This window comes from Balaenoptera borealis (genome assembly GCF_965194805.1).
Source record: "Balaenoptera borealis genome assembly, chromosome: 10".
NCBI classification, from domain to species: domain Eukaryota; kingdom Metazoa; phylum Chordata; class Mammalia; order Artiodactyla; family Balaenopteridae; genus Balaenoptera; species Balaenoptera borealis.
The window spans coordinates 83,201,134-83,222,976 of NC_138874.1; the positions used below are offsets into that span (position 1 = coordinate 83,201,134).

Sequence of the window (21,843 nt, forward strand, 5' to 3'; positions counted from 1 at the left end):
AAAAACCAGGAAAGGAAATTTTCAAGGAGGCAGCGTCAGGCAGCACTGATAAACTGCTGCAGAGCAATGAGGAGAAAAATGACTTTAAAAGTAATTAAGATTTTTTAAATTTTAGCTCTCAAAAAAATTTTAAATCTATTCATTATGGAAGTTATGGATGATTTGAGGAGTTCAGTCGAGTAAAAGAAGCAAAAATATGTGACAGAAATAATGTCAACTGTGATTTCATAGTTTTTCCAGTTGGAAGAAGAGGTTGCGTATCTGCTAACAGCTTGAAAAGACAATAGGTTAAGCCAAGGTTTGGGGGTTTTGTAGATGTGAGAAACGTATCCGTGTTTTCAGTTGGAGGAGAGTAATGCAGCTGAGCAGGGTGACGGAGATGAGCGGAAAGGGTGTTTCAGGAGGACAAGATAAAGAAATGACAGCCATGGAAAGGAAGAGTTATGCTCAGATACAGCAGGAAAAGGAGACGAGAAAAATGTCGAGATAAATATTTATGGTTTTTATCTAGGAAAAATGGTCTAAATTTCTCAGAAGAGAAGACTGGAGATTATTTCTTTCATAGGAAAGAGCCAGAGTTGTGGTAGAGATTTTGAAAGCAATAGCTGGCTGCATCAGCTATTGCTGTATAACAAACCACCCCTAAATTTCATGCTGAACACAACAGTAAAAGCATTTATTATTCCTCACAGTTCTGTGTGGTTCACAGATCCAGGTGGGTCTGCTGGTCTTGGCTGGGCTCGCTCAGGTGACTGCAGTCAGAGGCTGGTCAGTCGCTGCTCTGCTTATCCTAGCCTGGGTTCTGTCCTGTCGGGTTGGGCTGTCCATGACCTAGTGTGAGATGGCCTCAGCAGGGCAGCTTGGCTCCTTGGACATAGTGTCACGTCCTCCAGACTTGTTCTAATGGTGACAGGATTCTAAGAAAACACACCAAAGCACGTGATATGCATCATAAGGCTTGCGCTCAGAGCTAAGCAGTGTCACCTGTGCCACATCCTTTTGGCCCGAGCACGTTTCAGGGCTGGCCCATATTCTCAGAGTGGAGAAATAGACTCCATCCCTTTATCAAAGTCCTGTTCAGAGGGGCAAGATTGTAGAGAGAGCTGGGGACGGGACCATTTTTGTAATCTGTGTTCCACCAGGACAGGCTGGAAATAGGTGTGCTCCACTCGCAGAGCAGTTGGGTGTGGTACTTGTGCCAAAACTGTGTATGTTCTATATTTTGTAGTATATGTGAGATGCAGATCTTAAATGGTTTACCTATTGGATTTTGATGTCTTCATTGTTTGTATATTCTCTTTTTTCCTATTTGGAAGGTTGGATAACACATTAGAGGAAATTATATTTAAGTTGGTCCCTGGACTACGAGAACGTAAGTTGCTCTTTGGATTCTTGCAGAGTTTTGTGTTTTGTGAAATCACCATTTCTGTTAAAGACTTCATGATTGTGTTTCTATTACTTTTATAATTTTTTCTTTTAAATTAGAAGAACTTGAGCGTGAGTCTGAATTTTGGAAGAAAAACAAGCCTCAAGAAAATGGACAAGGTGATTTTTTTTTTTTACTTCTATATCTGATGGAATCTCTCAAATGGGTCAGCTTTTTGTAGCTGTGGTGAACTAATCTCTCTCTTCAAGCTCAAGTTTCTCCTGTACAAGGGGTACAATTCATGTACCCCTTTATATTCTGAACCTTTCTCTGATTATGAACTTTTTATATAGAATCATGAGATTTTTATATAAATGCATGTAAATCTGGAGTCAGTCCAGTTGAAGGTAATTGGAAATTGAGGAAATTGGGAAGAGAAAAAGGAGATAAAACAGAAAAGTGACCGCTGATTATAGCAATATTAGCTGGAGAGCTAAAGGAGACTGAAGTAAGAAATAGCCATAGCCTGCAACTAAACAATGAGGCGTTTGCTGTTTTATTTTATTTTGTATGTTTAATAGGAGAGGGAACTGGGATGTAGCTGAGAGCCAGATCAGAGGATCTTGCTATGCTCTGATAATCTGGAATGAACTTTTCATAGGTAGAGCTCAGATGATGCAAATTTATATATCCTAAGATTTGAAAAATATTTCTAGGCACTTATGGGAATTTTCCCCATCACCTGTGCTAAGTGACCAAATTTCCCTTTTGGGTCCCAGGAGACCCAGAAATCAGTAATTTTTAATAAGTAAGGAAAGTGGCAAACATTACTGGGCAGAGTAATGTTTTTAGTATGTATATAATTCACACAAAAGAAAAAAAAGTACAACGTACCTGAAATTATAAGGAAGTAGTATCCTTTCCTATTGACATTAAATATGAGGTTTGTTTCAAGATGGCCTAAAAATACCACTGAAATCTTTCAAGGATGTATGTCTGTTTTTATAGGCTCACTTGTGAGCTCAGTCTTCCATCCCTGGTTTTTCCTTAAGATTCACAGGATTGTCAATTACATATCATTAAAATGGCTTTCTCTCTTCATATGTAAAATGGGGATCAGAGTTTTTTTAGTTCAACTTAACTGTGCAGGGCTGGCTTCCTATATAGCAGGGGAGGTTTGAGAATAGTTTTGAATGATTGGAGTAAGGTAGCAAGGGATTATTTTTAATCTATAATCAAAACACCGAAACGGGCAAAGAAGCCAAGCCTGGCAAAAAATGACTTAACTAAAGGCTTGTTTTACCCAAGTGTAAATTGCAATTTAGACAGTAGTTCTATACTAAAAATATAGGTAAAAATTGACTGAATGTTCCAGTTTTTGACTACTTTTTCGAGAGGACAGGAGCCAGGGCTTGTCATCAGAAGCTATGTGGTCGGGTTAGTCCATGACTGTGTGTCTTACAGATGAACTAGCGAAGGACTGTAGCCTACTTTGTGTTTATCTCCCTTTTCCCATATTTCTGCCTTTTTAAAGCATTTTATCATATTTGGTCTTTAGTTTGGGTGAAGAATTTGGACCTTTTCTTGGAGCTGGATCTTGGTTCATAGAAGGCAGCTCCTGTCTATGTGGGTTCTATATAAAAAGGTAGAAGAGAGAACCCACCTGCCCTGTATGATACATCTGTAATGCTTTTACTACAGTCATTAAAGAGGAGCTAAGTGGTCTTTTTTTTCCCTGGGATTTTCTATACTGTAATGCTTGGCTGACTAATTCTTTCAAGTTTCAGCTTACAGACATTTTATCTGGAAATCTCCCCTGAATCTCTGCCTCACCCCAGAGTTTGGGTTTATTAACTCTGTTATATGTGCCCACCTGGTCTATCTTACCTCTTATATCAAAGTCCTTATCGACTTCTCCGTCTGTTTTCTTTACTTGCCTGTACCTCCTTCTAAATACTCTGACACGATGAGGGTGAGGATGGTAACACTACAGCTTCAATATTGTTTCCTCAGGCTTAGTCTTAACAGAGTTAAAGGCACTCAGTAAATGAATGAATCAACATATATAGTTGCATTATATGTAGCCTTCTGGTATTTCATAGGTTAAATACATTTGTTTATAATATGCTACTCAGATTTCTTTGATGGTGTTTTAATGTCACAGTTACATACATGTTAAAAAAAAAGCTAATTCATTCTACTTATTTCACTAGCTAATTTTATGAATATCTAATAATTTGAAATTTTGAGAACTTAGAGAATATTTTAGTTTGAAAAGAGTACTTGGTTTTAAATTTTGAATATATATAGAATTTGGAAGTATTTTTATATCTTATCCATTTGTAAGTGGTCTCATCACTAATGGCAGTCATTTTTGTGACCAAATATAGCTAGTCCTGAATCTTTCATTTGGATGTCCCAGTGAGCCTAGAAGTCGTCAGCTATGTTCATAAGTCACTGATGGTTTTTTAAAAATATTTCCATTGTTGAGTGGTTGGGACATTTAAAGGTACTAAAAGTTTCAGTTATTCTTCATCAAAAACTGTTAAGAAATGTTTTTTAAAGTTTATTTTTGTTTTCATGGTTAGTATAGTGTTGCTTAACTATAAAATCAACTGAGTTAACTTAGCTTTATTTAAATTATACAGATGATACTTCAAAAGTTGACAAACCTAAAGTAGATGAAGAAGGTGATGAAAATCAAGATGATAAAGACTATCACAGAAGTGACCCACAAATTGCTATATGTCTAGATTGTTTACGAAATAATGGACAATCAGGGGACAATGTAGTAAAGGTGAGTGGACAAGTACAGTTGTTTTTTTCATAATCATTTTATAGTAAACCTTTCATAACTTGTTGATGAATTTTCCTACTGTTTCAGAATGTTTGCTTTCAAATTTTTATTAACATAAACAAATAGAATGTCATTCTCCGACAGTCTCTTACCTGCAAATAGCCAAGCAGTTGCTTACTTCAGGCTCCTGATTTCTAAACCTCACAACTGAACCGTCCTGGGTCACTGCCACCACCTAGTGGCCAATGAGGAGAATCACGCCTGTATTTCTCTTTCAACCTCCTTTTATACCTTTGTTGGGAGTTCATATACACTGTTTTTCCCTTTTTAAGTGTAGTCACCAACTCAGACTCAGATCATTTCATGTTGGGAAGCATCTTCAACCTTTTATTCATCCTCTTCTGATTTTCTGTTTTGTTTCTCTATTTTTATTTGCAATTCAAAAAAACTATCCATGTCATGGCTAATACATTTTATGAACAACATAATTGGTTTTGATGGATGTCATAAAGTACCTGTGAACTTTTCCTTTACTTCCTCTGTGTGATCTGTAGGCCAGTGAGTTGAATTTTTTACTAATACATTTAATGAAATTTTCCTGTTAGGAAGTTAAAAACAAAATTTTTCAACTCTGATTAAGTTTTCCCAGCATCTTGCAAAAAGAAATATGTGTTAGCATAGTGATTCAATGAATGTTTATCCACTATGTGGATAGTAGTCAGTGAAGATGTAAATAATAAGTATTTTCACTCAAGGACTTTTGGTTGGGTCTTACACATACAAACAGTTATAATACAATAAGATAATTGATTTAGTTAAGAGAAGTTGGTTGGACAAGGCATGTAATAGGGTACAGCAGTATTTAGAGAAGTGGCCACTGTACCTATTTATCCTTCCAGGCTTCTCTATTGGCTTTTATGCCCTGGTGCAGCACCCTTTCCTTTTTGTCAGTCTTTTCATCAATTTTTAATAACTTTACATTTCTCTCTTATTCCCAGTCATTTCTGTAATCCTCTTTTGTGGATGTTTTTCTTAATAGAGATTATGATCATCCTTTAGCTCTCTAGTACATGAGTTATTATCTTGTAGTGAAAATTAAGTCAATAGAAAGGTGGAATATCTCTTCATAAATAAATGTGATGTCTACTTCTCTGCAGGATTTCTAGCATGAAAGTTATAAAACATTGCATTTTAGAAATTCATCTGAAAAATTAACTACCCCTTGCCATTTGGCATCTTGGACGCTTTGCCATTCCAGTTGACTTTTTATCTTTTCACTCTTTCCTTTATAGACTTTTCTCCATCCTTGTGCCTTCATTCTTAAAACAACTTTTACAGCCTACATGACATATACTGTGCTACCCCAATTCTCACCTTTTCTTTTCTTTTCTCTCTGGTCACTCCTGTACTGTCTCCACTGACTACTTATTCCTGTCTTCTGCTTTATATATGTGAGTATAGCTAATACCTAGTCCTCCACTCAATTATTCTTTCTCTACAGTCATCCTAGGAGGTCACTTCTATTTTTTGTGTTTTCAGCTATTCAAAGAACTTTTAAATCCCCCTTTCCAAACCTGCCATCACTCCCAAGTTGAAATATTATATCTCTAACTACTTTCAGTATCCTCGTTGGGAGTTTCACTAATACATAAAACTTAACATGTTTAAAGACAAATACGTTATCCTGTACTTCCACCTAACTTTACTCCAAACATGCTGTTTCAATTATAACTACCATCTTTTTTTTTCTTTTTAAAGTTTTATTTATTTATTTATTTATTTATTTTTATTTAACACCTTTATTGGAGTATAATTGCTTTACAGTGGTGTGTTAGTTTCTGCTGTATAACAAAGTGAATCAACTATGCGTATACGTATATCCCCATATCCCCTCCCTATCCCACCCCTCTAGGTGGTCACAAAGCACCAAGCTGATTTCCCTGTGCTATGCAGCTGCTTCCCACTAGCTATCTATTTTACATTTGGTTCACTACTATCTTTCAACCAATCATAGAAATTCAAAATCTTGGACGTTTTTGACCTTCTACCCTTCAACCAGTCATAAGTCCTGCAAAATTCCCCTCAGTCCACTGCTGCTCACCTTATATCTAGATTTTTGAAAGTAGTCTGAACTGTTTCCTGTATCCTTAATTTCTTTTATTATCCAGGGCTGAGGCTTCAGCCTGAGTGTGTGCAAGCACTCATGGCCACTATCAGGGTCAAGTAGTAAGTACTTTGGGCTCTGTGGGCCATGTGGGCTTTGTTGCAACTACTCAGCTTGCTTATTTTAGCACTAAAGCACCCATAGACAATAGTGAACAAACTGGCTTGGCTGTGTTCCAATTAAACTTTACTTATGAAAACAGATAGCCAGATTTGGCTTGAGGGCCATGGCCATAGTTTGCCACATTCTAGAATCAAGTATTAACTCCTTGTGTTAGCATTCAAGCTCTTTCACTAACCCCTATCTTGATGAGTTTATCTCCCATTATTCCCATCAGTGACTCTGTCTCTCAAGACACATGATTATTGTCATTTATTTGTGAATACCAACATAAAAGTTGGCACCCATATTTGACAAAGGATTTGCATCCAGAATATATAAAGGCTTGTATTAAGAATATTTAAAACCCTCTAAAGCTTTGAATAATCCTTCCTTTTTGGCATGTTCTTCCCTCTTCTCACCATTGTCCTAGACTGCTGTCAAGACCCAAGAGACCTCTATTTTTTGTGACGTTTTTTCCACCTTAGTGAATCCCTTCTGAAATTCTATAAGACTTGCATTTATTTATTAAGTCAGCATTTATTTTGTTCCTAAAGGTACCAGGCACTGATATTGTCTTTTCTCTTTTTTGGTGTGTGTTTTGTCCTTGAAACTGGATTATATACTGCTTAAAGACAGAGAAGTTATGCCTGCATTCCTTTATAGCCTTCTCAACCATCTCATTCCTCTGCAGTAGGATGAGATTCTCAAATGTGGTGGTGTAGTAGTTGCATGTATTGTTTATACAGTATACCTACTTCAGTTCAAAAGTCAAGAGCAAGAAGGTAATGAAAATAGTAGGGTAAGGACTGCCAAAAATTTGCTCCTCCATAAAAGCAGTGAAAAAACTGGCAAAAACTTTCAGAGTCAACTAGTAGGCCCTAAACTGTCACCTTTGGCTGACCTTGAGGCTCTGCACAAGCAGGAAGTGAAGACTTAGGCAGAGTTGTCAACAACCTGGTTGAGTGTTGGAGGTGTGCCCCAAAACTCATACAGAGTCCCTCAGCAAAGACCAGGAGACTTAACTGGGTCCAGGTGTATAAGGAAATCTCTGTTCAGTTGTTAGCTGACCACTAGGTAGAAACTTCAGTGGCCACATACTGTAAAGAATACAGGCTTTACAGAATTAGTTTAGGAAAGTTGTTAAACAATGAGAAACAAGAAAAAGCCACAACAGCAATCCCTGAGGAGCAGGCAGGAATTTGATTTCCAGTGTTACCACATTATTTAAAATGTTCAGTTTTCAACAAAATATTATGAGACAGATAGAAACAAGAAAGTATAGCCCATATATAGGAAAAGAAGCGGTCAATAGAAAATGTCCCTGAAGATGCCCAGACACTGAACTTGACTAAATATACATTTAAAAATCATCCATTTAAAATATGTGCAAAGACTACAGTAATCAAAACAGTATGGTACTGGCACAAAAACAGAAATATAGATCAACAGAACAGGATAGAAGTCCAGAGATAAACCCGCATACCTAGGGTCAACTAATCTGTGACAAAGGAGGCAAGATATACAATGGAGAAAAGACAGTCTTGTCAATAAGTGGTGCTGGGAAAACTGGAAAGCTACATGTTAAAAAATGAAATTAGAACACTCCCTAACACCATACACAAAAATAAACTCAAAATGGATTAAAGACCTAAATGTAAGGCCAAATACTATAAAACTCTTGGAGGAAAACATAGGCAGAACACTCTGACATAAATCACAGCAATATCTTTTTTGATTCACCTCCTAGAGTAATAAAAATAAAAACAAAAATAAACAAATGGGACCTAATTAAACTTCAAAGCTTTTGCACAGCAGAGGAAACCATAAACAAAACGAAAAGACAACCCACAGAATGGGAGAAAATATTTGCAACTGAAGCAACTGACAACGGATTAATCTCCAAGATACACAAACGGCTCATGCAGCTCAATATCAAAAAAAAAAAAATGACTCAATCAAAAAATGGGTGGAAGATCTAAATAGACATTTCTCCAAAAAAGACATACAGATGGCCAAAAAGCACCTGAAAAGATGCTCAACATCACTAATTATTAGAGAAATGCAAATCAAAACTACAATGAGGTATCACCTCACACCAGTCAGAATGGCCGTCATCAAAGAATCTACAAACAATAAATGCTAGAGAGGGTGTGGAGAAAAGGGAACGCTCTTGCACTGTTGGTGGGGATGTAAATTGGTACATATATCTGGAGAGTACTGTAATTTGAAAAGATACATGCACCCTATTGTTCATCGCAGCCCTATTTACAATAGCCAAGACATCAAAGCAAATTAAATGTCCATCAGCAGAGGAATGGATAAAGAAGATGTGGTACGTATATACAATGGAATATTACTCAGCCATAAAAAAAGCACAAAATAATGCCATTTGCAGCAACACAGATGGACCTAGAGATTATCATGCTAAGTGAAGTAAGCCAGAGAAAGACAAATATCATATGATATCACTTACATGTGGAATCTAAAAAAATGGTACAAATGAACTTATTTACGAAACAGAAATAGAGTCACAGATGTAAAAAACTTATGGTTACCAAAGGTGAAGGGAGGGGGAGCAGATAAATTAGGAAATTAGGATTAACAAATACACACTAATATATATAAAATAGATAGCTAATAAGAACCTACTGTATAGCTCAAAGAATGGGTATTTGTATATGTATAACTGATTCACTTTGATGTACAGCTGAAACTAACAACACTGTAAATCAACTATACTCCAATAAAAAAAATTTTTTTAATGTACAAAGAACTAAAAGAAATTATACCTAAACATCTACATGAAAGTACAAGAACAATCTCACCAACTAGAGAATGTTAATTAAAAGGTAGAAATTATTTTTTAAAATGTTGGAGTTGAAAAGTGCAATAACTGAAATGAAAAATTAACTGAAGAGGTTCAGTGGCAGATTTGAGTCATAGGAAATGAACCCCAAAACTTGAAGATAGACTGAGATTACTCAGTTTGAGGAACAGAAAGAAAAGTAATGAAGAAAAATGAGTGGATACTCAGAGACCTGTAGGATAGCATCAGACTTACCAACATACACATAATGGAAGTCCCCAAAGAAGAAGAAGAAGAGAAAAGGACAAAGTATATTTGAAGTTTTTGGCCCAAAACTTCCCAAATTTGATGAAAAACATTAAACATCCCAGAAGCTCAACAAACTCCAGATATGATAAACTCAAAGAAATTCATAGCTAGACTCATCATAATCAAACTGTTAAAAGACAGAAAATCTTGAAAGCAACAATAAAGAAGTGACTCATCAGTTACAAGTGATGTTCAATAAGGTTAGTAGCTGATTTCTCATCAGAAGCTATAAAGGCCAGAAGGCAGTAGGATGACATATGCAAAGTGCTGAAAGAAAAAAACCTGTCAACCAAGGATTCTATGTCCATCAAAAATTTATATCCTTCTAAAAGGAAGGAGAATTTAAAATACTGCCAGGTAAACAAAAACTAAGAGACTGTGTCACTACCAGACCTTCTCTGCAAATAATGAAGGGCGTCCTTCAGGCTTAAACAAAAGGACACTTAGACAGTATTCAAATCCACATTAATAAATAGAGACCACTAGTAAAGGTAACTGTACAGGTAAATATAAAAGACAAAAGTAAAGTATGTTTTGTGTGTAAACTTTTTTTCTCCTATCTGATTTAAAAGATGACTGCATAAAGCAGTAACTCTAAATTTATGTTAATGGGCACACTAAGTATAAAGATGTAATTTGAGACAGTAACAGCAGGGGGCTGGGGGGTGGGAAGCAGCTACATAGGAGCAAATTTTTCTATGCTATTGAAATTAAGATAGTATTATTCCAAAGTAGACTGTTATAAATTTAGATGTCAGTTGTAATCTTCAGGGAAATCACAAAGAAAGTCACTTGAAAATACATAGTAAAAGAAATGACAAGGCAGTTAAAGAGGCATTTTGTAGTATATCATTTCAACACAAGATAAAACAGTAATTGAGAAACAGAGGAACAAAAAGACCTAAGATACAACAGAAAACAAATTTTTTAAATGGCAAATATAAATCCTACCCTAACAGTAATTATCTTGAAATGGATTAAACTCTCCAGTTAAAGGCAAGTATTGGCAGACTGCATTAAAAATACATGATACAACTCTATGTTGTCTGCAAGAGACATAGCTTAGAGTCATAGACATAAATGGGTTGAAAGTAGGGGAATGGAAAAATACCATGCAAACAGTAACCAAAAGAGCAGGAATGGCAATAGACTTTCAGACAAAAATTATCAGAAACAAAGATGGACATTTTATAATGATAAAAGTGTTAATCCATCAAAGAAATATAACAGTTATAAATGCACCTAACAACAGAGCCCCAAAATATATGGAGCAAAAACTGACAGAATTGAAGGGAAAAATAGACAATTCAACAATAGTACCACTTTCAATAATGGACTTCAATACCACACTTTTAATAATGGATAGAACAACTAGAAAAAAAAGGTCAATAAGGAAATAGAAGATTTGAACAGCACCAAAATTAACTAGACCTAATAGACATCTCTAGACTGCTGTACCCAACAACAGCAGGATACACATTCTTTTCAAGCTCATATAGAACATTCTTCAGGATAGACCTTATGTTAGGCTACAGAAGAAGTTTCAATAAACTTAAAAGGATTGAAATCATACAAAGTATATTGTCCAACCACAATGGAATGAAATTAGAAATCAATAACAGGAGGAAATTTGTCAAAATTCACAAGTGTGTGGAAATTAAGCAACAGATTCCTAAATAATGTGTGAAAGAAGAAATCACAAGGGAAATTAGAAAATACTTTGAGATGAATGAAAATGAAAGCACAACATGCCAAAACTAATGGGATGTGGCGAAAGCAGTGTTTAGAGGGGAATTTATACTTATGAACACCTACATTAAAACAGAAGGAAGATCTCAGATTAATAACCTAGTCTTCTATCTTAAACTAGAAAAAGGAAAAACTAAAAGGAAGCAGAAGAAAGCAATTAATTAAAAGATTTGATTGGGGAAAAATGAAAGAGAATAGAAAAGCAGCAAAGAAAGTTAATGAAACCAAATATTTGTTCTTTGAGAAGATGAAAATTGGCAAATCTTTTACTAGACAAAGAAAGAAAGAGGACTCAACTTACTAAAATGAGGAATGAAAGAAGGGATATTACTAGCAACCTTACAGAAATAGAAAGGATTATAAGGGAATGCTATGAAAAATAGTATGCCAACAAATTAGATAACCTAGATGAAATGGAAAATTCCTAGAAAAACACAAACTACCAAAACTGACTCAGGAAGAAATATTAAAATCTGAAGACCTATAACAAGCAAAGAGATGAAATTAGTAATTTAAAAAGAAAAATGTTCCCGCAAAGCAAATCCCAAATGTTTAAGAATTAACACCAGTCTTTCATAAACTCTTCCAAAAGATAGAAGAGGAATACTTCCCAACTCATTCTATAGGCCAGTTATTACCCTGATACCAAAACCAAAGACATCACAACTTCTGTGCATCAAAAGACACAATCAAGAGAGTGAAAAGACAACCTACAAAATGGGAGAAAATATTTGCAAATCATAACTTTAGGGGTTTTTTTGTTTTGTGTTCTTTAGACTTCCTTTTTTTTAAATTTTTTTTTATACAGCAGGTTCTTATTAGTTATCTAGTTTATACATATTAGTGTATACATGTCAATCCCAGTCTCCCAAGTCATCCCACCACCAACAACAACCCCCCCGCCACTTCCCCCCCTTGGTGTCCATATGTTTATTCTCTACATCTGTGTCTCTATTTCTGCCTTGCAAACCGGTTCATCTGTACCATTTTTCTAGACTCCACATATATGTGTTAATATACGGTATTTGTTTTTCTCTTTCTGAGTTACTTCACTCTCTATGACAGTCTCTAGGTCCCTCCACGTCTCTACAAATGACCCAATTTCATTCCTTTTTATGGCTGAGTAATATTCCATTGTGTGTATGTACCACATCTTCTTTATCCATTAGTCTGTCGATGGGCATTTAGGTTGCTTCCATGACCTGGCTATTGTAAATAGTGCTGCAGTGAACATTGGGGTGCATGTGTCTTTTTGAATTATGGTTTTCTCTGGGTGTATGCCCAACAGTGGTATTGCTGGGTCATATGGTAATTCTATTTTTAGTTTTTTAAGGAACCTCCATACTGTTCTCCATAGTGGCTGTATCAATTTACATTCCCCCCAACAGTGCAAGAGGGTTCCCTTTTCTCCACACCCTCTCCAGCATTTGCATAACTTTAGGGGTTAATATCCAGAATATATAAAGAACTCTGAAACTCAACAACAAAAATAAATAATCCAATTAAGAATTGGGCAAAGGGGTTAAATAGACATTTCTCCAAAGGTGATATACAAATGGCCAACAGGCATATGAAAAGATGCTCAATCAACATCACTGATTATCAGAGAAATGAAAACCAAAACCACAATAATATATCACCCTTTAGGATGGCTACTATCAAAAACAAAACAGAAAATAGCAAGGGTCAGTAAGGACATAGAGACATGGGAACCTTTGTGCACTACTGGTGAAATTGTAAATTGTGCAACCCCTGTGGAAAACAATGTGGCGATTCCTTCAAAAATTAAACAGAATTACCTTATGATCCAACAATCTCATTTCTGGGTATATATGCAAAAGAATTTAAAGCAGAGTCTGGACACCCATGTTGATAGATGCACTATTCACAATAGCCAAGGAGGTGGAAGCATTCCACATATCCATCAACAGGTAACAAAATGTGGTGTATATAGTGGATACAGCCTTTAATTATTCAGCCTTTAAAAGGAAGGAAATCCTGTCATGTCCTACAACATGGATGAACTTGAGGACATTATGCTAAGTGAAATAAGCCAATCACAAAAAGACAGATACTATGTGATTCCACTTGAGGTATCTATTCAAATACATAAAAACAGACAGTATTATGCTTTTTACTGGGGCTGGGAGGAGGGGGAAAAAGGAGTTGTTAGTGTAAGGTTTTCAGTTTGTCCCAGTGAAAAAATTCTAAAGATCTGTTTCACAACAGTGTCAGTATACACAACACTGCTCAAGTATACACTTAAAAACAGTTAAGACGGTAAGTTTTGTGTTTTGTGTTTTTTACCACAATTAAAATTGCAAAAAAAACTTTAGAAGAAAGGAAAATTATGACCAGTTTTCTTCATGAATACAGATGCAAAAATCAACAAAATACTAGCCAACTGACTCCAGCAACATATGAAAAGGATTGTACATCATGACCAAGGTTGGTTCAATGGTGATATACCATGTTACTAGAATAAAGGTGTGAAAACTACATAATCATCTCAGTAGATGAAGAGAAAGCATTTGACAAAATCCAGTACTCTTTCTTGGTAAAAACACTCAACAGATTATGACTAGAAGGGAACTGCCTCAACCTGAAAAAGGTATCTACAAAAATCCCACAGCTATCATCATAGTTAATGTTGAAAGCTTTTCCCCTTTGATCAGGAATAAGACAAGGATGTCTGCTTTCACCAATTCTGTTCAATATTGTGTGCTAGAGTTTCTAGCTAGAGTAATAAGACAAGAAAAAGAAACTAAAATCATCCAGACTAGAAAAGAAGTAAAACTATTTCTGTTTGCACATGGTATGGTCTTGTATATAGAAAATCCTTAGGAGTCCACAGAAAAAGTATGTTAGCTAGAAAACAAGCTTAGCAAGGTTACAGGATACAAGAACTAGGAATAAATGGGAAATGTACAATCCAAAAATGAAAGTTAAAAAAGTGATTTCATTTTACAGTAGCATCAGAAGGAATAAAATACTTAGGAGGAATATGTTTAACCAAAAAAGGTGTAAGATTTGTGTACTGAAAATTACAGTACAGCAAAAGAATTTAAGAAGGCCTCAATAAATGGGAGGGCATCCCATGTTTCTGAATTAGAAGACTTACTTAATATTGCTAAGGTGGCAGTCCTACCCAAATTGCTCTTCATATTCAATGAAAATTCTAACCACAATTCTAACTGCCTTTTATGGGACCTGGAATAGTCAAAACACTCTAAAGAACAAAAACATTGAAGGACAATTTCAAAACCTGCTTCAAAGCTCTAGTAATCAAGACGGTGTGATACTGGCATAAGCGTAGACATATAAATGAGTGAAACAGAACTGAGAGTCAGAAATAAATCCATATATCTATGATGAGTTTATTTTCGACACGGGGCCAAGTTAATTCAAGGAGAAAGAATAATCTTTCAACCAATGATGCTAGAAGAACTGAATATCCACATGTAAAAAACGAACTCGGATCCCTACCTCATGCTATGTACAAAAATTAATTCGGAACGGATCAAATACCTAAATGTAACAGCTGAAACTATAAAACTCTTAGGAGAAAACACGGATAAGTTTTCATGACCTTGGATTTTGCAGTGGATTCTTAGAAGTGACACCATCAGGACAAGCATCAAAAGAAAGTTAAATTAGAGTATCAAAATTAAAAACTTTTGTACATCAAAGAACACTATCAAAGTGAAAAGACAACCTGCACAATGGGAGAAAGTATTTGCAAATCACATGTATGATAAGCCTTTGTATCCAGAATGTATAAACTGCTTTTACAAGTCAACAACAAAAAGATAATCTTTTTTTTTTTTAAGTGGGCAAGGGATTTGAATTGTATATTTTCCTTGGAGAAATGTCTGATAGCCAATAAGCACATTAAAAGATGCTACACATCATTAGTCGTTAGAGCTATGCAAATAAAAATCACCATGAGGTACCACTTCACATCCACTAGGATGGCTATAATTTTTAAAAAAGGAAAATAATAAATGTTGGGTAGAATGTGGAGAAATTGGAACCCTTATACATTACTGATGGGAAGGTGAAGTGCTGCAGCTGCTGTGAAAAACAGTTTGGCAGTTCCTCAAAAAGTTTAACAGAGTTACCATATGACCCAACATTTCCACTCCTGAATACATGCTCAAGAGAATTGAAAACATGTTCACACAAAATCTTGTACATGAATGTTCATAACAACATTATTCGTAATAGCCAAACAGTGAAAACAGCCCAGATGTCCATCAACTTATGAATGGATAAAATGTGATAAATCTACCCATTGGAATATTAGTCAGCTATAAACTGAATTAAATACTGATACATGCTACAACATGTACAACATGAATGAACCTTGAAAACATTATGCTAAGTGAAAGAAGCCAAACACATATTGTATGATTCCATTTATATGAGATGTCCAGAATAGGCAGTTCCATACACAGAGAAAGTTAGATTAGCAGTTGTCAGGGTCTGGGGACAGGGAAGAATGAGTAGTGACACCTAGTGGGTATGGAGTTTCTTTAGGGGTGATGAAAATGACCCGGAACCAAATAGTGGTAATGGTTGCACAGCCTCACGAATATACTAAAAACTGCTGAATTGTGTGCTTTAAATGGTGACTTCTGTAGTGTTTGAATTATATTTCAATTTTTTTAGAAGTCAAAAAAAGTCAAGCTGGACAATTGTGTTAGCTGGTGGAGATACTAACCATACCATTCTGAAGACGAGAGAAAAAACATTGTAAGGTGTTTGGGCTTAAAAACAAAAACAAAAAATTCAATAATCATTATCACAAGAACTAGAATTTGTTGAAGTGTATCCTAGAACTGGAAGCCCGTCTAACTTGTGACATGGACCACTATCTGACTTCAGATCTAGTCTTTATAACTCTTCTAAAAACAAAGGGATAAAGAGTTAAAAAAAAGCCTCTAGGGGGGCTTCCCTGGTGGCGCAGTGGTTGAGAATCTGCCTGCCAATGCAGGTGACACGGGTTCGAGCCCTGGTCTGGGAAGATCCCACATGCCGCGGAGCAACTAGGCCCGTGCGCCACAACTACTGAGCCTGCGCATCTGGAGCCTGTGCCCCGCAGCAAGAGAGGCCACGACAGTGAAAAGGCCCGCGCACCACGATGAAGAGTGGCCCCCGCTTGCCACAACTAGAGAAAGCCCTCGCATAGAAACAAAGACCCAAAACAGCCAAATAAATAAAGTCAGGAGCTCTTTAAAAAAAAAAAAAGCCTCTAGGGTAACCACCTTAGAAGCAGAAAGGAGCCTTTTTGGAACTGTTCCTCTTCTGGCCTGAGTTAGAAGGGACAGGTTAAAAGGCAAGGGGATTGTTCCATGAAAGGGGAAGTTAACATTCTTGAAACACAAACCAAACCTTTTCCATGTATTACTTCTTCAAATGTACAGGTGTGCTGAAATGTTGATCCCCTCAGGGCAGCAGAGCAGGGTCTGGGCTACACATCCACTGCCCCAGGGGTCTCCCTTTTAACCCCTCTGCGTGTAGTATGAATGTTTCCATTTCCTATGTGTGTCATGAAATGAAATGGTTAGGGAAGAAGCACTGCTCTTAGGGTCATCTCTTTAAGGTTCTCCCCACCTGCCTTATCATCATCTACTGATCGCCCTTAATTGTCATTACTCCTCTTAAAATATGTCAACTACTTTTCAGAGAGCTATACAACAGTTCCCAAGTGCACCTAGCTAGGAAACAACAAGGTTAATTTGGTGTAGTTACATTTTTATAGAGAGAATACATATATTTCCAAAGTACTTACAAATCAAATATTAAATAATCCAAGATGGAATTTTGTTAGCAATCGATGTCAAACCTTATTGGATTATGAATTCCAGAAATAAGCTTTTGCCTACTTTTTAAAATCTTTGCTCTTCTGACATCTCTATACTTACTAATAATTTTAAGAAGGTTGTAAGTAATGACACCAGGTCATTTCTGCAGGTTCTTTCAACATTAGACTTCCTCGCGGATAAGAATACACTTAAAGGGTCTTCCAGTACCCTCACATTATTCTCTGACTTAACTGGGACCTATGAAACATGCTAACAATTATTTATTAGCTGTTTAGAGCAAGAAAACGATAGGAAACCTTGATGAGGTTGAGATGATGTGAGCAGATAACAGAGAGAACGTCTATGTGTGTATCTATCACTTTGTTTTCATGCTGACTAGAATGTCAAGTCTTCCCATTTGAAATGGGTAGAATACACGTCTTGCTTTAGATGTGACTTTTAACTTGTTTTCTTTTAATGGGTACTTTACCATGTGAATTGTGATCAGGTGTCATTTGTAGGTTAGTTTCTTTTGGTCTTGGCTGGGAAATATATTTTGCTAGGAATATATTTTGACTGGATAGTTCTACTTTTTGACTTAGTGAATTAAAGAACATCTCCAAATTGTTGACCTAATTTCCTAAACATAAGTAGAAGTAACACTTTATACCTTTAAAAAATTCAATTGCTGGGTTTTGGTTTTGTTTTTAGTATTGATAACTTTTAAGGTTTGGGAATATAGTTTTGTTTCACAAATTGGTTCATGTTTATCATGTCTACAACCTCATTTTGACTCATTTTGGGTGTCCATTCTAGATTGGTTCTTATATTTTAGTGACGTTCAGGCTTAATGAATGAATTAGTACTGCTAACGAAATGCGAAAAATCAAGGCATACACAACATTGTTTTTCCAGTAAAGTACTGCCACAGCCCATCAGACACTGACTGGGCATATTTCTCCCCAACCAAGAGTTCATACTACACGACTTCTAGTTGGTGGGGATCTTGTGGCCTAACTGGCTTCTCTCTGTTGAATCCAAAGTCTCCTCAGAGCCCCATTTGAAATCACTGCTTTAAAAAAAAAAATTTTTATGTTTGACAGTTTTTTTTAATGTGCCTAATTCTTTCAAAAGTGACAAAATATTTTATATGCTTTTTGTGACTTTATTTTCAATTAAACTCATGATGTATTCTTTACCAAAAGGTTTAGAGGAATGCAGATTGCATGTTTGCAAGGATTTCCCTAGTACACATGATGGTACATGATATTTTTGAAGAATATCATCTAAGTACCCAAGAATTAGGAACATTTTTACTCACAAGTACTAAAGAGCTGTAAATTGAAACATTTTCAGAATAAATCTTGAAAATACTCAAAATGATAGTGGAAATGACACCTGTAGTGTTATTAAAAGCGAGGTAAAATATTTTCATTAGTAATCTTTATTTCCTTTAGGGTTTAATGAAGAAATTCATTCGGTGTTCTACACGTGTAACTGTGGGAACTATTAAAAAATTTCTAAGTTTAAAACTAAAACTTCCAAGTTCTTATGAGGTAAGTTCATAATCTAATCTTGATCATTTTGATAATTCTAATCTGAAGTAAAATTCTAACAAATTAATTTTGTGGAAACTTTGGTTACTTTCATGTTAAAAATTTTTGGAATGTAATATTCTATTTGTTTAATCTGTGTTTTTGAATTTAACGTCCTGACTAAAACATGATACTAATAAACTTAACGTTTTATAATTAGAGGAGATATTTAAATAACATTAAGTATTCTTGAAATAAATATCCCAGCTAAATGGATACTTTTTTTTTTTTTAATGCCAGCATGCTTTATGGTATGTCTTTTTTTTCAATCTGAGACCTTTCAATCCATTTTAATGAATTCTTTATAGACTTCTTTTTCAGAATGTAAAACATTGTCTTTTTATCAAAGGGATTTTGTAACGTTCATTTAGTTCTATAACATGCAAAAATGATATTTGCTTAGACCTAAGTAAAACCAACATACTGCATCTGCATACATGTAGTCTATGAGTTTCTTACAGGAGAAGTCAGTTGCCCTGATGTTGATCACAGTACAGCTTGTAATGTGTGCAGTGTTAGAGAATGTTTATGACCCTATAGCTCTGGCTATCCCTTACAAGGAGATGCGGCTACCATTTCTCACCTGCCCAAACGGCAGTCTTGCAACTTGTATGAATTTCCTCTTCCTCCCCTTTGAGTTCCACTAGTCGCATCTAAAACAACTAAAGATCGAGGCTAGCTTCCTGTATAAACAGAGACATCAAAGGAAAAATAGTTTTTCAGGCTTATATACAATAGTATTCATATGAACAGTCACAGCAGAAATTAAACAGGATTTGAACATAGGCATTGACAAGTTATTAAGTCTGTATTTTGAGGAAACCTCTGAACCTGACCTTATTTTAAAATGTCTTGCAGATGACTAATTAATCTATGGATTAAGAATTAATTCTTATGTGTTTGGTCCTATAAAAAAATTTCCAGAGATAGTAACTTTTACATTAGGAAAAAAATTGTGAATGTTAAAGCCATATGTACTTGATAAAAGTAAAAGAAAAAAAAGATTTATAGATATAAACACAGTGAAATAGAAAATGAAATTGTTTTTATAATTTGGTTTTGCTCTTTATTCTCTTCTTGCAAAATACCACCTGCAGTTTTATTTCCTTACTTTCAAGTGTGACTCATTGAGTTATTTTCTAGTTTTCAGGAAGTTGTTAGAGCTGAGAGAACTGTTACTCTCATAGAGTCTTACCGCTGGCACTTACTATATACATTTCTCTATAGACTTTTCTATAGAAAGGATGGAAGGGGGAGAAACTGAATTCACTGACATCTTATCTATCCCAATGCAAAGAACTTTCCCTATGATTTTTAGTAATATTTACTGTTCCCCCCTTATTTTGCTGCCCCACATGTAAGGGGATGATTTAATGAAATACCTAACAGCTGAAGTGTCTGTAACAGCACTGGTAACTGGGGCAGGATGGTTTGGTTTTCAAATGACAATAATAGAAGCTGCGTACCTAGTTGGGAATTGCATCCTAAGTAAGTCCCTTTACCTCTTTGCTTATGAATTTATTTTATAGGCAAGATAAAGAAAATAAAACTATCTACTTTGTTCTTTTAAAAATAAAATGGTGTCTGAAAAACATTCTGAGGTCCATTTAAGTCACCATAAATCATCCAAAAATCAATATAATTTAGCTAATAATTTATCTAGTACAATTGGAACTATACTCATTTTAGACTTAAAGTTCAAAACTCCAGTCTCTCTCTAGCCAGACAAGAATTATTTAAAAGCCATTCTTCTTCCTCCTTTCCACACTTTAAATTAAATCCTATCAGTTTGCTTTTAATCTCTAGAGAACTGAAATGTTTTATTTATAGGGATCTATAATAAATGCTTGTTTAATGATGCTTTGTTGAATTTGTAAATCATAGCCACAGCTCCTGTGGCCTTGTTAAGGACTTGTGGGGAGCAGGGGTTGTTTGGTTGCTGCAACTCTAGAGCAAAAGTGAGCATTGATAAGTATGACCCTTTTTTGAAGTTCCATACAAGGTGGGAAGATGGCATGGTAAATATTATGCAGGTTACCAGCTAAGCAGAGCAGAGAGGTGGAGAGCCCTGGGAGACGCAGGCCTGTGGCCTGGTCCTAATTGTTCTGTCAGCTTGAATGCCTTGAAGACCCCAAAAATCATGTATCCATATCCATTCATTTACCCGCTGCAAATATAAACTAATGCAGAGGAGGAAAGCAGCTCCTTCAAATGAGAGATGAATTCATAAGCCAAATGTGCCATGAGGAATTATAAGGTTTCCACAATTTCTTCTCATTCAGTAAGAAATCACAGAAATATGTCTAAATCTCAAAGGCTGCACAGAGACATAGACTAAGAAAGTTCACATTACGTTTCAAAATTAGGTGATGAACTTGAGATAGAGGTATGTGGGACAAGACAGACAGTGATTCATGTTAATTATATCTGAATTGTTAATACCTATGAGATGAGGCAGTGCTTTTAATAGAAGGATCCGGTGTTCTTTTCAAATAATGGACACTACTTCTATTTTGATATAAGTATTTGAATCTTTTTTGAAATTTGGAAAAAAAAGTGTAAAACACTTATGAATTGAGAATTATTTATGTTAATGGATCTGTAACTGTTCTTTTTAAAGTTGGATGTGCTGTGCAATGGTGAAATTATGGGGAAGGATCATACTATGGAGTTCATCTACATGACAAGATGGCGACTAAGAGGCGAAAATGTAAATTGCTTTTATATTTACCTACGTGTATATTTAGTTCTTTACCATTATGTTATTCAAATTTAACAGTTACTTAGACACTTTAAAAAAAAAAAAAACTAGCTTGGGAGAGAAGAAACTGGTTCCTCTTATTGTTTCTCAGCTACTCCATGATAGTTGGTCCCAAGTACAAGGCCGAGATGTGTGTTAGATGTGGTTTTGTTATATTTAAGGTAAGTTTAAAACATCAATTTGAATATGTTCAGAACTCAGCTAACCTAGAGACGGAGGAGATAGCACTTACATTTTTTTAAACCCTAGTAAATTATGGGAACTTTTAAGTTCTGCCCTGACTAGTATGTTTAATGGTTAAGATATTTTTTGTTTGTGGTAGAGGAAACAGATAGGGTAGAATCTAGATAATCTTTTTTTCAGGTACCACCTTTACATTGAAAGTAT

At 35.5% G+C, this 21,843-nt stretch overlaps 1 protein-coding gene across 3 annotated transcripts in view; it reads left to right on the top strand.

The window, feature by feature from the left end:
• The window catches only part of PCGF5 (polycomb group ring finger 5), a 115,806-nt gene that overhangs the window by 75,400 nt on the left and 18,563 nt on the right, over positions 1-21,843 (top strand). For 2 of the 3 annotated variants that reach the window (XM_082339642.1, XM_082339640.1), the window contains exons 4-8: positions 1,317-1,372; positions 1,486-1,545; positions 4,015-4,163; positions 18,558-18,656; positions 21,316-21,405. In XM_082339642.1, coding sequence (XP_082195768.1) covers positions 1,317-1,372; positions 1,486-1,545; positions 4,015-4,163; positions 18,558-18,656; positions 21,316-21,405 — 454 coding nt within the window. The remainder of the gene's footprint in view (positions 1-1,316; positions 1,373-1,485; positions 1,546-4,014; positions 4,164-18,557; positions 18,657-21,315; positions 21,406-21,843) is intronic. The other variant, XM_082339641.1, reaches the window with a different exon arrangement.